The following is a 15,283-nucleotide window of genomic DNA, read 5'->3' on the forward strand; positions in this document are numbered from 1 at the left end:
TTATCCCGATCCTCCTCAGGCAATTTTGGAGCTAGCTGCATTAACGCATGGATATACCTTCCAAGAAGACAGGTTGCATTAGTGGAGCCATACTTGCAGAAGAGAACACCTTCTTTGCTGCCTGCTCCATCTTTTTAGAATCCCTATCACCAAGAATGGTAGGGCAAGAACCAGAAGATTGCTTCGAACAAGAAGCCTGGACAACTAAACTTTCCGGCATAGGATGTGAGGATAAAAAAGCCGGATCACCAGGAGCGGGCCTGTACCTTCTAGAGATGGAACGAGAAACCGCAGGAGCAGACAAAGGCTTCTGCCACACCTCCATTATTGGCTCCGTCAAAGCATCCGTAAAGGGGAGCAACGGTTCAGAAGATGAAGAAGTATTAAGAACCTTCGTAAGAATATTAGATTTCCCCTCAGCTGAGGGAAGCTGTAGACCAAGCAAATCAGCCGCTTTCCTTTTCACCACATAAGGATCAATGTCTTGCACAACACCAGCATTCGCAGATGGGAGATTATACTCAGGAGAAGTATCCAAGCCACTAGCCTCGCGGAGGCCCGCAAACTCATCCATAGAATCAACGATCTCTCCTTCCTCCTGATTCTGTGCATATTCCTCCTCTTCAAGGAGCCTCTACGCCTCTCTCCTAGAGCATTGTTTAGGAATCGGCGGCGCCACACGCGACGCCGATGAAAGCATCAACTGCGTCGACGGAGGAGCATCGACTTCAAACCTTGACGCTAATTGAACTCGAGGCGGCGCAGAGTCAACAGCCGAAGGAGTCCGAGGAGCTGGAGTGGAGGACCTCGGCGCTGGGAAATGCCAAGCCGGAGTCGACGGCAAGAAAGGCATAAAGGGTGCCTGAGGATACAATTGAGGAACACCCAAGTTAAAGGACCCACGGGGCCTGAAGGCGCACAGGATGGAGCAGAGGCCCTGGCAAACATGCCAAACATCGCATTAAGGAAATGCGAAGAGTCTGACCCAGGAGCAGGAAAAGCAGGATATAGATCCGTACCTTCCTGGGGTCGAGCTGGAGGCTGCGGAGCCGGGGACGGCGCCCACACAGGTGAAGCCACCTGGCCTGGAGACGACGCCCTAGGCACTGGAGACATCGCTGGAGTCGGTGAGTCTTCATGCAGCGAAGAGCCTTTCGAAGCCTTTCTTCGAGGCCGCTCTGCCAGAGTCGGCGACCTCGACCTCGAGGCCCTGGTCTTCGAAGTACGGTGTCGAGAGTCATGCCTCCTCTTGGACTTCTTATGTTTCTTCGACTTCAATGTATGAGAAGACGAAGACTTTGCCCTCTTATGACCCCTCTTCTCCTTTTTGGCTTTGGCCATAAACAATTTAGCTCCACGCTCCTTAATAGCCTTGGAATTCATCTTCCTGCAGCTTCGACACTCTTGGACGTCATGATCCGAAGATAAACACCAGAGGCACTCCTCATGCTGGTCCGTGATCGATATATGCCCGCCACACTCTCTGCAGGATTTAAATCCGGTCTTCCTGAAGCAGCCATCAGAAACCAACAAGAGATACAAAGTTTTCTTCGAAGAAAATGGAGAGCCCCTAGAAAAACTGTTAAGCGTCGACGGTGCGGAAAAAAGGGAACTGGCGTCAGCACGCCGACGAGGTCCTCTTATGGCTTCGATGACGTCATACGATGTCGCGAGTGGAGCTGTGCTATTGTGACGTCCTCATCGACGTGGGAGAGCTAGGAAAGAATTTCCGCTGAATGCTGGAGCAGGGGGTATTCATAAAGTGAGGAATCCACAGGTAGAAGTATTCATCAAAAACCACATTACATTTCAAAAGGAGCAATACATTTACAGTGAATAGGAGAGGCAGTATATCAGTGATACACACACACGACTCAATATGTGTACGAATAGACAGCAGACACTGGGCCCTAAGATAATCTATGATACGCATTGAAAACCAATATCATTACATTACGTTTTGTCCAGTCAATGTACTTTGAACCTGTATTTCATACAAAAGTGTGCAACCTGCTCTGCTATACCAACGTCTGCTTTTCTTTACTAGTCTTCAGTTGATAATCAGCACAGGTTGTCATCATTATCAAAACAAGAAAACTGTAGACTGTTTGTTTTTTCAATAATATGGAATAGTACATCTAGGATGAAAATAAATTAGCAGCAATCCTAGCTTAGTATAAAGACTTTCAGTTTCAATCTGTGCTGATCTGCGACAGAGAATCAAGCAGTTATGTGGGGATTATAAAGGGATGCCAGGGCATGGCTTGAAATACAAAGTGACATATACATGTCCTGGAAATTAAAATACATACACATTCAATATACCTCTTGCCCCAAACTGAGGGATGTAAGCAGCACACAATTGGCACTTAAATACAATCAAAGTAATTTAAAACCACAGAACAGCTTCTCTTACCTGTGACACCACAGTGTTTCATGCCCTGGATAAGAATCAACGAGATCTGTTATAAGTTCCATTTCTTCCTCTAGAAGCAGGGAGAGATTGACTCTTGGTGCCTCCGTACTGGCTCCATCTTCTTTTAGAAGACCAAGGGGTTGATCATTTGCCAGTTGGTTATGGACTGACACAGTTCTGCCTGCCCCTGCCTTGTTGATTAAAGACTTTATTAGGAACTGGCGGTAGTGAAATCCACTGTGGTCTGAAACGTGCATTGCAACCCAGAGTTTCGTAGAAGATAATTCATCAAGAAGTATCTGAAAAAAATAACATAAGGTAGTTCCATCAAGATCTATGAAAGGAATATCACAGTAAGAAAAGTGTTCAGTGTATTCTGGGAACATAAAATGCCATCTCCAAGCCAAGCCAGCCCTGCACTGGAGTTTAATTCATTCTTGCTGAGAATACAGCTTACAAAATGTGCTTTATTGCTTTTGTCTATGAACATCCCTGTACGACACTTAACATAATTACTGTAACAGTGCCTACAATAGCACTCACTTTCTCCAATTCAAAGCGTATTTAATACTGTGACACAAAGCAGTTCTCAGAATCAATCCTTTGGACCAATTGTGAAATGGTCTTCTTGACAAGTGGCCAGTGTTGATAGTACTAAGTAGTTCAAGTAAAGAAGTGACAGGCTCCCAACTAGGGACTGAATTTACCCTAATGTTTCTACTAGAATGTTGCCAATCTGTTGTCAGGATCAATTCACTGAGCCAATCTCTCAATTGAAAAGTGAGGGGAAGGCTGGAGGAGAATGGGGGAAGATATCAAGGGCAAGAAGGAATGAAAGAAATTAAGGAGAAAATAAAGAGAAGGGCAGGGGCAAGATAAAGGAAGAGCGGGAGAGGAGGGGAACATGGAATAAGAGGAGCATAGGGGTGAAAACAAAGGAGAAAGAGAGTGAATCTTTCTCATCACTGCACTCTCCTCCCCTGCTGGGAATGCTGAGCATGATGGGGCATACCTTGGCAGTGTAAACTAGAAACACTGAAAGGGTTAAATCCATGAACTTATTTTGAATTTCTGAATATAGACCAGCTGAAAATATCCTCACCCCTCATCCACATTTCATGTGCCAACGTGTGTAATATCTGCTTATGCCCAGACTACCCAATTCATTGAAGAGCTTCTCTTCCTTAATTAGGGCATAAAAACTGATCAGAAAAGTGAAAGGTTGTATATATTTTATGATGACCAATTTATGCAAAGTTCCACTTGCTTTCGACATGTAAAACAGTTTTGAAGTTTCCATCTCCAATTTAAACTTTTTAGTGACCCTGTTTTTCCTAAGTCATACTCTTATGCTCATCACTTTCTCAGCGCTGTAAATTAACTGTGCAACCCTGTGCAGCCACTCATCTTCCCACAAGCGGAGTCTTTGGACAAGCGCTGCACAGAATCAATAGTCTATTAATTATTTGAACTTGTGTATAGCACAACCAGGACTAGAGAGTTACCAAGGTGGTTTACATTAAACCTGAAACTTAAAACAAGAAAGTAGATTACAATAGACAGGAGGGTGAAAGTAATGAAAGGACAGGCTTAGAAACGTAAGGGATCTCTACATTTTACAAATATTTAGCATGCCATAGATATGACGTTAATTTAGTTCAGAAATTGTTTAAATCACTGATTCACGCTCTTATGAAAAGACTATATGAGACCATTCCACAGAACAGGGAGGAGGGTTGGTCAGAAAGCAACCTATGGTTAGACAGAGTCTCTTCCAGAAAAGGCGTTATCGAAGGTACATAGCTAGTTCTTCTGACAGAGACTTCCAAACACAGATTCCTCACATTGTGAGCAGATACCAAAGCAGTACCTCCCCAGGTGGTGGGTCTGTGGAATGACTAAGACCAGGAAATACTGCTAGACATATTGGGCAAAATGCCCATTTGCACTTGACATGGTGGTCCAGGAAGTGGTGCTTCGTGAACATGTGGAGGGATGTCCACGTTGCAGCCTAACAGATGTCTAGGACTGGCACACCGCATACAACTGCAGTGAGAGCAGGTCTGGTTGGATGAGCGTTCAATCCTTCTGGGGATTGACTTTTACCCAGCCCACAGCAGATCTTGATGCATAACACAATCAATTGGGAGACAGTTCTCTTTTGCACCACTTTGTCCTGGTTTGCTCCAGAGAAACCATTGAAGAGTTGGTCATCTGGTTGGTTATTCTCATCGCTGAAGAATCTAAGGGCCCTCTTAGGGTCCACACGGTGGAGCCATTCTTCTCTCGTGGAGAGATAGGGTGGTGAAAAATAAAATCTGCAAAGTGATGGGTTGCCCTATATGGATGTCAAGAACATCGCTTTTGTCCAAAGAACCAGTTTGTCTGGGAAGAATGCAACAGACAATGCATGATGTTCACCAACTCACCTTGCAAAGGTTATGGTGATAAGAAATGCTGTGTCGATGATCAGCAGATGGAAAGGGCAACTGTGCATTAGATCAAAAGGAGTGCACTTCAGGAAGTTGAGCAACACATTAAGGCAAATGGTGTTGGCTAGAAAATATGGATGAGCTCCTTTAAAAACTGCATCAGAACTGGTAACTTGAAGAGGGATGGCTGATCTGGCAAATGCAAGATGGCTGAAAGGAACCCTTAAATGTCACCACAGCAAGACCTTGTTAGGCTAAAGAAATACAGAACACGAGAAGATCAGAAAACTGTGCATTCAAGGGTTGAATGTTATGTAACGAACACCAAACAGCAAACGTCTCCCCGGAGTCCAGAATAAACCGTTTTAGTAGATGGATGCCTCATTGCTAAAATCACGGCAATCACATCGGTAAACAGACTGAAAGTCAGTAACTGTTGGCTTTCATTCTTCACATATGGAGGTATAGGTTGTGTAGGCTCAGGTGCAGGACCCGACCCTGATGCTGCAATAGAAGGTCCTCTTGAAGGGCAGCTGAAATGGAGGACAGCTGCTCATGGCCAGAAGTACTGGGCACCACACTCTCTTCACCCAGTCTGCAGCCAGCTAGGACCCGCTCTTTCTTCACTCTGGGCAGACGAGGTAGGAGCAGAAAGGCATACAGGAGTACCGAACCCCAATTCGGACAGAAGGCGTCTCCAAGACAGAACTGCCTTGGGAGCTCCAATGTGCAAAACGTTTGACACAGTTCTCTATGGTGGCAAACAGATCGAGACAGGGTTCTCCCCAGTTGTGGAAGATGCCCTGTGACACATCCGAGTGCAACTGTCATTTGTGATTCTCTAGGCAACCTTGGCCGAGTTCATCCGCACTGACATTTAAAGATCCCCCTAGGTGCTATGCGGTCAGAGATCCTGTGAGCATTCAGCCACTTCCAGAGACACAAGGCCTACTGGCAAAAGAACCCTGACTCCATCCCACCCTATTTGTTGCAATACCACAATGCCCTGGTGTTGTTCTCGAGAATCTGTAACCGTTCCGCCCTTATGTTCAGGAAGAATGCCTTCAGTGGCAAGCGGATCGCTCACATCTCCGGTAAGGTGTTGTGGAGGTGGGTCTTCGCCAAAGAGCAGAGTCCTCTGATCTCTACTTCACCCAAATGACCTGCCACAATGTCAACCAAGCAACAATGCATCCGTCACAATCGCTACATCTGGGTGGAGTAGGGACAGGGGGTCTGACTTTGGTCCAATTGCGGTTGAACATCTATCACTGTAGATCTTCCGTAGTCTCCTTTAACAATTGGATGGACCCCAATAGAACCCCTTAATGCGAAGTCTACAGAGTGCAGGTTCCACTGCAGAACCCGCTATGTACCATCTAGTGTGGTACACAAGTAGCATGCAAGGGGCCAAGAAGCCTCAGAAACGCTCTCATGGATTCAGATCAAAGGACAAAACATTTGCATCATAGCCTGAATGTCCTGGACAAATTGACGCAGGGCGAAGGCTTGGAAGAGCACCATATCCAGGAGGGTTCTGATGAAGAGGAACCGTGGTGAAGGAGTCACGTTGATAGAAAAGCTTAAAGATGTCAACAGGTCAGTCGTTGTCAGGAGGTGGTCTACAACTGTTGAGGCCAGCCCACTTTCAGTGGGAAGTTGTCAGGGAATGGGAAGACAAGTATCCCAACCTCTGCAGGAGGGCTGTGACCAGCACCTTTGTGAAAACCAAGGTGCACGGGTTATGCCAAAGGGGAGCACTGAGAATTGAAAGTGTTCTTGGCATATCTGAAACTGTAGGTAGAGCTTGTGGAATTGCAGGCTAGGGATGCAGAAATAAGCATTCTGAAGGTCCAATGCCACCATCCAGTCTCCTGGATCCAGGGCTGATAGAACCTGGGACAGGATAAGCATCTTGAACTGGTCGTTCCACTAGGAGGAAGATCAGATGACACAGACTGGGAACAGATAATAGCCAGTGACAATACCCGATGCCAGCACCCTCTCTATTGCTCCCTGCGCCAAGAGAGAATGAACGTCTCCACAGAGTATGGAAAGGTGATGCTCTGGGGGGTATTGTGGTGTGGGTGGCATATGGGGGTGGGAGGGGCCGTGGGGGGGGATTACAGGAAAGGTATGAAACAACCATGTTCTGCCCATTGACTGGATTTGATGTTCCTCCACCTGGGGAGGTAGAAAGTGATACGGCCTCTCACTGGACGATCGTGAACTGCTGAGGATAATCTAAAGCGGATTTCCAACAGCTGCGGAAGCCGCAAGGACGCGTGATTATTCTTCCATAGAAAGGACTAGGGCAGCACACACCCGTATTATGCCTTGACCATACCGTCAATATGATACAGACTCCACCCGTTTAAATCAAGCATTCCAAATTATTATAATCTTTCTGAAACCTGACTCGACGTATTCCCTACTCGCGGTACTGGTATTTTGCGATATTTGAAACTAAGATCACCACAATCTACTCGTAACTTATCAGTGAATACTGTGAGAAAGTGCCATCTTTCTTGCATGGTATGCCCCCACTTTTTGCTGAAATGCTGAATGTACTTTGACTGAGTGTGCCCTGGACTCCTGCCAATCAGGTGCCCAGGGCCTCTGTTCCTTCCCTAAACAAAAACCTCAAAACCAAATTGGCAAACCCTGGCCACATGTCAGCCCCTGGTAAATGGTACCCTAGGTACTCAGGGCCTTGTGACCAGGGAAGGCCTCTAAGGGCTGCAGCACTCATTGTGCCACCCATAGAGGCCCTGTACCCTAACACCCACACACTGCCCTGGCAGTCTGAGTGTCTGGGTACAAGACAAAACAGAGTCGACATGGCACACATCCCTGTGTGCCATGCCCACAAACTAGACTGCCCTGACATACATCAGCCACCCCTCTAGCTGGGTGCCCTATGCCAGTGGTGTGGGCACAGAGGCAGGAGCCCTGTGCCCCTACAGTACCCAGGTCCATTCTTGGGCCCTGTAAGTGCAGTGCTGCCATTTAAGAGTACATGGTGCTGGGAGCTTGTCAAACAGGAACTCCACAGCACCATAATGGCAGCACTGAAGCCTGAGAAGTTTGGTATCAAACTGCTCAGCACTTTAAATCCACACTGATGCCAGTGTGGGATTTAATGTACCAAGCACCACAGAGGGCATCTTAGAGAGGCCCCCTGAAACCTAACCCACAATCCACGTCTGTTCTGAGGCTGCCTAGGCTGCCACACAGCAGACATGTTGCTGGACCCCTGGGTAGGAGAGCCCCTGCTCTCCTGGGCCTGCAACAATGCACATCCTGGGTGAGGTGCTAAATCTCCTCCCCCAGGATGGGCAGAGGGAAGCTTCAAAGGCATGCCACCTCTGTGAGCTTCCCCAGGCCACTGCAACCCCCCACTCGGGCGGGAATCTTGGCCAGAAACCCCAAATAAGGACAGGGGATGTGCCAGCCTGCCAACCCCACCCGTCAGGTGGGGGAGGCGAGGTGAAGCACATCCCTGGGCTCTCGCCATCTTGAAGATGGGAAGCCCTACCCAATCAGGACAAGGCTACTGACCCCCTCCCACAGGAGAGAGGCAGGATAGGGGGTGTACCCACCCCTGGACAGGGACCCATTGGTCCCTGCCCTTCACCTACCTGTAACGCCCCTAAATCTAGTATTTAGGGGCACGCTGAACCTTCCTTCCCCAGATTCCAGATTCCAAAATCCGAAAAAGAGCTAGAAGAAAGAAGACCTGCCCTGCAGCTGCTAAGAAGAGGAAGACACAAACTGCTTTGGCCCCAGCCCTACTGGCCTGTCGACCCTCGAACCTGCTCCTGCTCCAACCCGGCATCTCTTGTTGCCAGCAACCTCACAAACCCTGGAGGACCTGGATACCTTTTGACTCTAAGCCCCTGGAACTCCCATGAGTAGAGGCTCTACTCAAAATCTACTTCTAATCCCTGGCAGCAGCCTGGAACCGCTAACCCAGCACACTCTGCACCAGCCAAGCCTGGCCTGTGCCGGAGTGAACAAAGACCACGAGGACAACCCCACGGCGACTGTGACCCTGAGTCCGGCACCCAAGGAGCTCCCTCGACACTCCTGAAGAAGCCTGCAGCCTCAGAACAAGGTGCCCCCACAACCGCGATCAACAGAGGGTAAGATTCCCCGACAGCAAAAGGCACCCCTGCACCCGGTGCCCCGCGGCCCCCTGTGCCCAATCCCGGGGTACCTACCTATCCTCCAACTACCCAACTTACCTCTCGAAGTGGCGGTGGCACCTGAAGAATCCTCGTCCCCGAGCTTGCAGTCTTTTTTCTAAACCGTAGATTTCCCATTGAAATCAATTGAGCGCCCCCGAAGGCTAAAAAGCACCCTGCACCCAGCCGCCCGAGTGGCCCTGGCAGTGCAACCTCTACACCCATCTACTTCCCCACTCACTTGCCCTGAGTAAGTGACCAGGAGCCCTGCTCCCACAGCCGCGTGGCCTGCTAGTCAGCAGCCACCAACCAAGGCCCCCCTAGCCCTCATAGGATAACATTGGGCCTAACTCTCTCTGCACCCGGCCGCCCTAGTGCTGCTGGGGGTGAACCAACTGTACCTACCTGACCCTGGGGGACCCCTGAGTCTATGCCCAGAACCTCAACTCTGCCAGTCAAGTACTTACCTTAAAACCGATAACTCAATTTTCTTCATAGGGTAACATTGACTGGCTTTTTCCAGAAATTTCTTCTAAGTGTGGACTTTTCAAATCTTAAAATATTCACCAAAAATTAGCAGAGTAACGAAAACGAAAATACTCACCTGCTCTTGGGTGAGCTCCCAGTGCTGGATCTTGGTGCCCAGTACTGACTCTGAAAAATACTTACAACTGTACTTACCAGTAACCCAATTTTCTCCCATAGGGAATCATTGACTGTTTTTCTGTGAAATTTCTTCTAAGTGCCAATTTCTGCAAACTTTAAATATTCTTTAAAAATCGTATAACTTCTGAAAACGTAATTGCTTACCTGTTTTGGATAAAGGTCCCAGTACGGAGTCTAGGTAGCCAGTACTGGATTACAAAAGTAACGAGAACATACTATACCTGCAACTTGAATGTTCTTCCATAGAGAATCATTGACTGTTTTCTATGAAATATTTTCAAGTGTCAACTTTTAAAATAGCAAAATATTGTCTAAAAATCATCACAGTAATTAAGTCGACTTTTATCACTTGATTCTAAGTACTGACCCAGGACTGAATCTAGGATCCAGTCCTGGAATTCCAAAAGTAATCTGTGGCAAATAACTTGAAACTTCCATTGAACTCAATGCATTATTGTGTGTAAAATAGTGTTGCCTATTGCAACCACTTGTAACGGTTTACAAAAGTCAATTGCATATTGCAAAAGTATTTATATAAAGCATCTCATTCTGAGAAAGTTTATTTTAATTCCAATTGTTGGTTCTAAAATAAAACAAGCATATATTTTTTATATATAAACCATTGGCCTAGAGTTCAGTTATTGAGTGTGTGAGACCATTTGCTGACTGAGTGTGTACAACAAATGCTTTACACTGTCCTCTGATACTGCCTTACTGCTCGACCAAGCTACCACTTTAGAGAGTAAGGTTATATCTAACTTTAGCCTCTGCCAAACCTCTGGGGACTGTGGACTCTGTACACCCTGTACCTATTTGGGAACAGTATATACAGAGCCACTTTCTCACAAATAGGCATCAGGATAGCCGGGTTGGAATTATCACCGGCTTTCCGTATACGTTGCATCACTCAGATTCTGACAGACGCTCCAATTTTACTGCTTTGAATTCCCATTTTTGTAATAAGCGTGCCCTGCCAGGCTGCAATTATCACCGGTCCTGGGCTGTTACCAAGATCACGTAACTTTCCACAGCCCTGAAGAGTCGAGGGATTACTTTTCCCTGACGAAACACTTGTCGTCTGGTTGCGTTTTTCACCATAATAAAGAAACTTTCAGCTACACTCAAGAACTCTGTACAGTTTGCTTACGTCAACAATTGTATTTACTTGTTTTTACCATGTATGTGTGCACAGGAATTAGCTGGATAGTTTTAGTGACATATACCCACAGGATGTGGTCACTACTGTGGCGGATTAGAAGCAGGACTAGATACCAATTGGCTACTAGTCCTCACACACACTAAAATCCAGGATTTAAGGGGCACCCCAGACACCAGAACCGTGGATTCGAAATGATATCAAGAAGAGACCCATGTCCACGACAAGGCAGGGCACAATGAAGATCGGCGCTAATCTCTGCACCTGTGACAGCCAACCTGTACCCGCTGGATTGCAACTCGAGCAAGGAAAGAGACTGATTCCACAAGGAAAGCGAACCCCTCCGCAAACTCCAGACTTCACAAGAACACAACTGCAAAGTTCACACCCTTGAAGCCTTGCACGTCGAGCTGTCCAGTGTGGTTGGTCAAAGTTCCTGAGCAGGTGGCTTCTGGGAACTATAGTCCCAACCCTCAGAGAGACGAAGCTTTCTACACCGTTACCCTAGTCCTCTGCATGAAGATATCCTCAACTAGAATGCTTGCAGGTACCAAGGCTTGTTGGTTGTCAGTTCGAGTACTACCTGCTTTTTCAACACTTCAAGACATTCATCTGCTTGAACGAGCAATCACTCCTGTGGCTTCATCGTAAAGCTCTTGCATTTGTTTTTTACCACTCTTGGCACACCTGCCAGCTCCTCTGGCCGCGGATCCAGTTCAGCACCACGGATAGCCGAGAGCACTTCTGCACCAGAGTCCCCCGAGCCAGGTAGATCGGATCTGCCTGGAGACCCCTAGTCCAGGGCCAGCTCCTTGCTTTTCTTCCAAAGGGTTTTGCTCAACTCCCCTGCAAGTACCTTTTTGCTAAGGTAACCATTTCAACACCACAAGTCTGATTGACAGCTCTGTTTGACAGTTGAAAGTGCACATTTGCACCCCACTCCCCTGAGCCATGTAAAATCGTGCTAGCTGTTGTGAACTGGTCTAAGGACTCCTAAGATCTTAACTCTGAGTGAGTTCTGTTGAACTCACCCTCTAAAGTAACGATTGCATATATTTTTTACCATTGCCTGCAACGTTAATGTTTTTTACGTTGCAGAGTATTGATTTATTTATTGCATGAAAATTGAAAACTCCAGTTATACTGTATATATTAATTTTGTTTTGGTGTCTAAAAATACATAACAATCAGACCTATTTTTATAAATTGGTGTCAGATTTCTCTCGAGTCGTCTCAATTATTTATCATCCATGTTGGTGATGTGAAATGCTTGATTGAGATTAACACACAGAAAACATTTATATTTTTGGTTCACTGGGTGTCAACTACACCTCCTGGGTAAGGCAATGCTTATATTATTTTAGTCATACCCCCCATGTGTGTACATTTATTTTCAAATAAAACATTCAACCACAGACATGTCCCAATATTCCTAAGGATTAAGGATGATACTGGCACTTTCATGCCAAAAAAATTAAAAGTGACCTAACTCAAACAAATGTGAGAATGAGAAAGATGTAACAAATAATGGTGCTACCTACCCTCTCTACCCCGTAATGTGCAACAACGAATCACCTGAACTCCCCATTAAAAAAAGGTTGTGAACACCTATCATATGTATTTAATATTTGTCTAGTGTCAGGCCTTTTTGATGAGTAACTGTGTGAGAGGAGGGCGGCCTGGTTTTGTATCCCTCTCATGCTTCTTATTTAAGAGTTGATGTGAAATGCTTAACATGTTCCCCAAAGTAGCCTGTCTGCTCTTTTCCACTCTGTTAGGACTCAGAGAAAGTGCATTAACAGAGTACCCGGGGTCCGTCTTTGTGTATTGCGCTAGTATTAAATGGTAATGCAGCTGTGCCATACCTTATAATACTTTCACCTAGCAACAATCTGGGACAGCTTGCAAGAGGTATGCCACTCTGTCTTACAACGCACACAAATATCTTCCCAGTAGGCAAGAAGTGTTGACGGACTGGTGGGCAAGGCTGGAAGAAGAGAGCACACATTCAGCGAATGTCTGAATTAGTTTGACTCCATCAAGGGGATTAGTGGGAAATGAATTGGGGTTCAGGCGCCTTGTGGACATCTGCTCTATCAGTCTCTCAAAAGAGGGACGTTAAAGAAAAAAATCAGGATACCCAGGAGCGGGTCTCTGTTGCCTTGCCATTTGCTTATTAACAGGAGGACAAGATACAAACTTTGCCCAGGTGACCACCAGCACATCAGTCAGGGCCTCATTGAAAGGCAGTAGAGGTTCTTGGCTGGTTTGTCCAGGGTTGAGGACCTCAGAGGGGAAGTTTGCTTTTACCTCTATTGTAGGCAGTGAGGTTTAGCAACTTCGCCACTCTCCGAATTAGCAGCGAAGGAGGCGGACTACTGCGTTGCCATGGCCATGTTTAGGGAGGAAAGATGAATGTTTTAGGAGGTATACATGCCACTGGCATCCTGTAGGTCATCAAAGAGATTCCCATTGTTGTAAGGATCAATGTCATCAACATCATCAAGAGGGAAATAGGTCTCAGGGTCCAAATGAGCATATTGGCGTGGTCTGGGTGGTGGGGGATATGTTTCAGAGTCCGACAAAACTACTGGCTCAGTTTCAGGAGTCGGGCTTAGACTGACGGTGCTGATCGTGGTGTCGAGGGTGGCGTTGAACATTGAACCTGGGCTGGAGGTGCTCAGTCCAAAGAAGGAGAATCAAGATCAAATGGCGTAGATGGTGTCTAGAACAGATCTGCCAGGAGTAACCCGACTAAAGGCCACCTCAGATCCTTGGAGCCCAAATGCATGCCAGAGGGACCCGGTGGAGCACCGAAGATGGTGTTTAAGCCCAGTTTCTGCTCACAGAGCTATAGTGGAGTCACTGATGGTCCAGGGAGGTAAGGGTGCCTCAGGATCAGCGCAGGAATAGGAAGTGGGGGTACGACAGAGATCAATGCTTGGACTTTTTGTGCTTCTAAGACTTCTTTGACCTGCTGAACTCCGTGACCTCGACAATGATCAGTCATGGAAGCCTCATCGGGAATGAGTGCGTAACTGTGCATTCGAATTCAACAAGGACAGTTTTGTGAGATTCGCTTCACAGTTGCAGAGGGCTTTACAATTAATCTTTGCACAGCACTCGCATGACGTAGAGTCGTGTTTGGATCCGAGACACCACAGACTGACACCTTATGGGTGTTGGTGACCGATAGCAGTCGCAACACTGCTTAAACCCTGTAGTTTAGGGGGGGGGGGGGGGGGGGGGGGACATGTCTGCATACACTAGGTTTTGATGGAAAAATTGTCAAGATGACGGGATTCGAGAAGCTCCGGATCCGCATTGGAAAAAGTGGAATGAAAGGAATCTATGTCAGCGCGTGAATGTGGTGCAGATATCGGGCTGCTATGCCACATCTGGGGCTGGACAGAGCTAATCAGAGCCTCATGATGCCACCTGCCTTTTCCGAATTCAGTAAGATACCTGGGAAAATTCATAAGGTGAGAAAGCCTCCATCAGAAATGATTTGCATCTATTCTTGGACAGGTATTCAAAGACATATTGCAGTACTTGAGTTTAGCTTTTTTGCAGCTATAACAAATTTATTACAATCTCCAGGATTATACTACTTTAAGGCAGCATTACATTGTGTTCCCTATATCCAGTTATAAAAACTTCAGTGGACCCAGGAATGCTGCTCTCTGCATTGTTTTAGGTCTGGGTAAACATGACCAAATAACTCGAGCCTCGACATCTCCTCAGTCTCCCCATCTGTGATATGGCTCGCGAAGCACTGTGCTGGATGCACAAGCCTCGCTATCAGGCATGATCTTCCTTTTTCATTTACTGTTTTTCAAATTTAGTTTTATTACCACAACCTTCACTTCACCCAGGTGCCTTGCCTGTCTTTTCCACCACCAAGAACGTTCAATCTTGGTTGAATGCATTTCTCAGTCCAAACAGATTCCCTTTGGAACAAAATAGCTATATATTTGTGACCCCAGCTTGACCTATAAATACCTTGCTGTATCCATCGTAATTAATCATATTAGGCAGTGTCTATGGGGTCATGTTGCGCTTTAGAAATATTAAATTCAAATAACTACTGAGGTGCTATCACAGCCTCTGAAATACACTTATGTATGTAGTGCAGATTACTTGCTAATAAAGAAGCAATACTGGTTACTTTACCTTGCTATTCAACTTTGCCAAGTGTTGCAAAACCCAGATGCGATGAGACCAGGCATTGTAGTTACTGGGATATCTGCCGGCGGCTTCAGAACAGACTTGCATTTCCTCCCGGACTATTCCATCAGTTCTTTCGGTAGGTAATGGGCCTGCATGCCCTTTGTTCACAAAGGCGTTAAAGGCATTGCCCCGATGTAACTGTTGCAGCACCCAACGCCTGTTGCAATGAAAATGAAAGGAAGAAAAGTGGTAAATG

The 15,283-nt window shown here is 46.5% G+C and overlaps 1 protein-coding gene across 1 annotated transcript in view; it reads right to left on the reverse strand.

Annotated features, from left to right (window-relative positions):
* PTAR1 (protein prenyltransferase alpha subunit repeat containing 1) overlaps positions 1–15,283 on the reverse strand; it is a 195,134-nt gene that overhangs the window by 87,626 nt on the left and 92,225 nt on the right. The window contains exons 5-6 of the mRNA XM_085633012.1: positions 15,031–15,244; positions 2,417–2,715 (exon numbers count right to left, since the gene is read on the reverse strand). Of these exons, the coding sequence (XP_085489138.1) occupies positions 2,417–2,715; positions 15,031–15,244 (513 nt within the window). The remainder of the gene's footprint in view (positions 1–2,416; positions 2,716–15,030; positions 15,245–15,283) is intronic.

Source organism: Triturus cristatus, chromosome 2_1 (assembly GCF_964204655.1).
Source record: "Triturus cristatus chromosome 2_1, aTriCri1.1, whole genome shotgun sequence".
Classification (NCBI taxonomy): domain Eukaryota; kingdom Metazoa; phylum Chordata; class Amphibia; order Caudata; family Salamandridae; genus Triturus; species Triturus cristatus.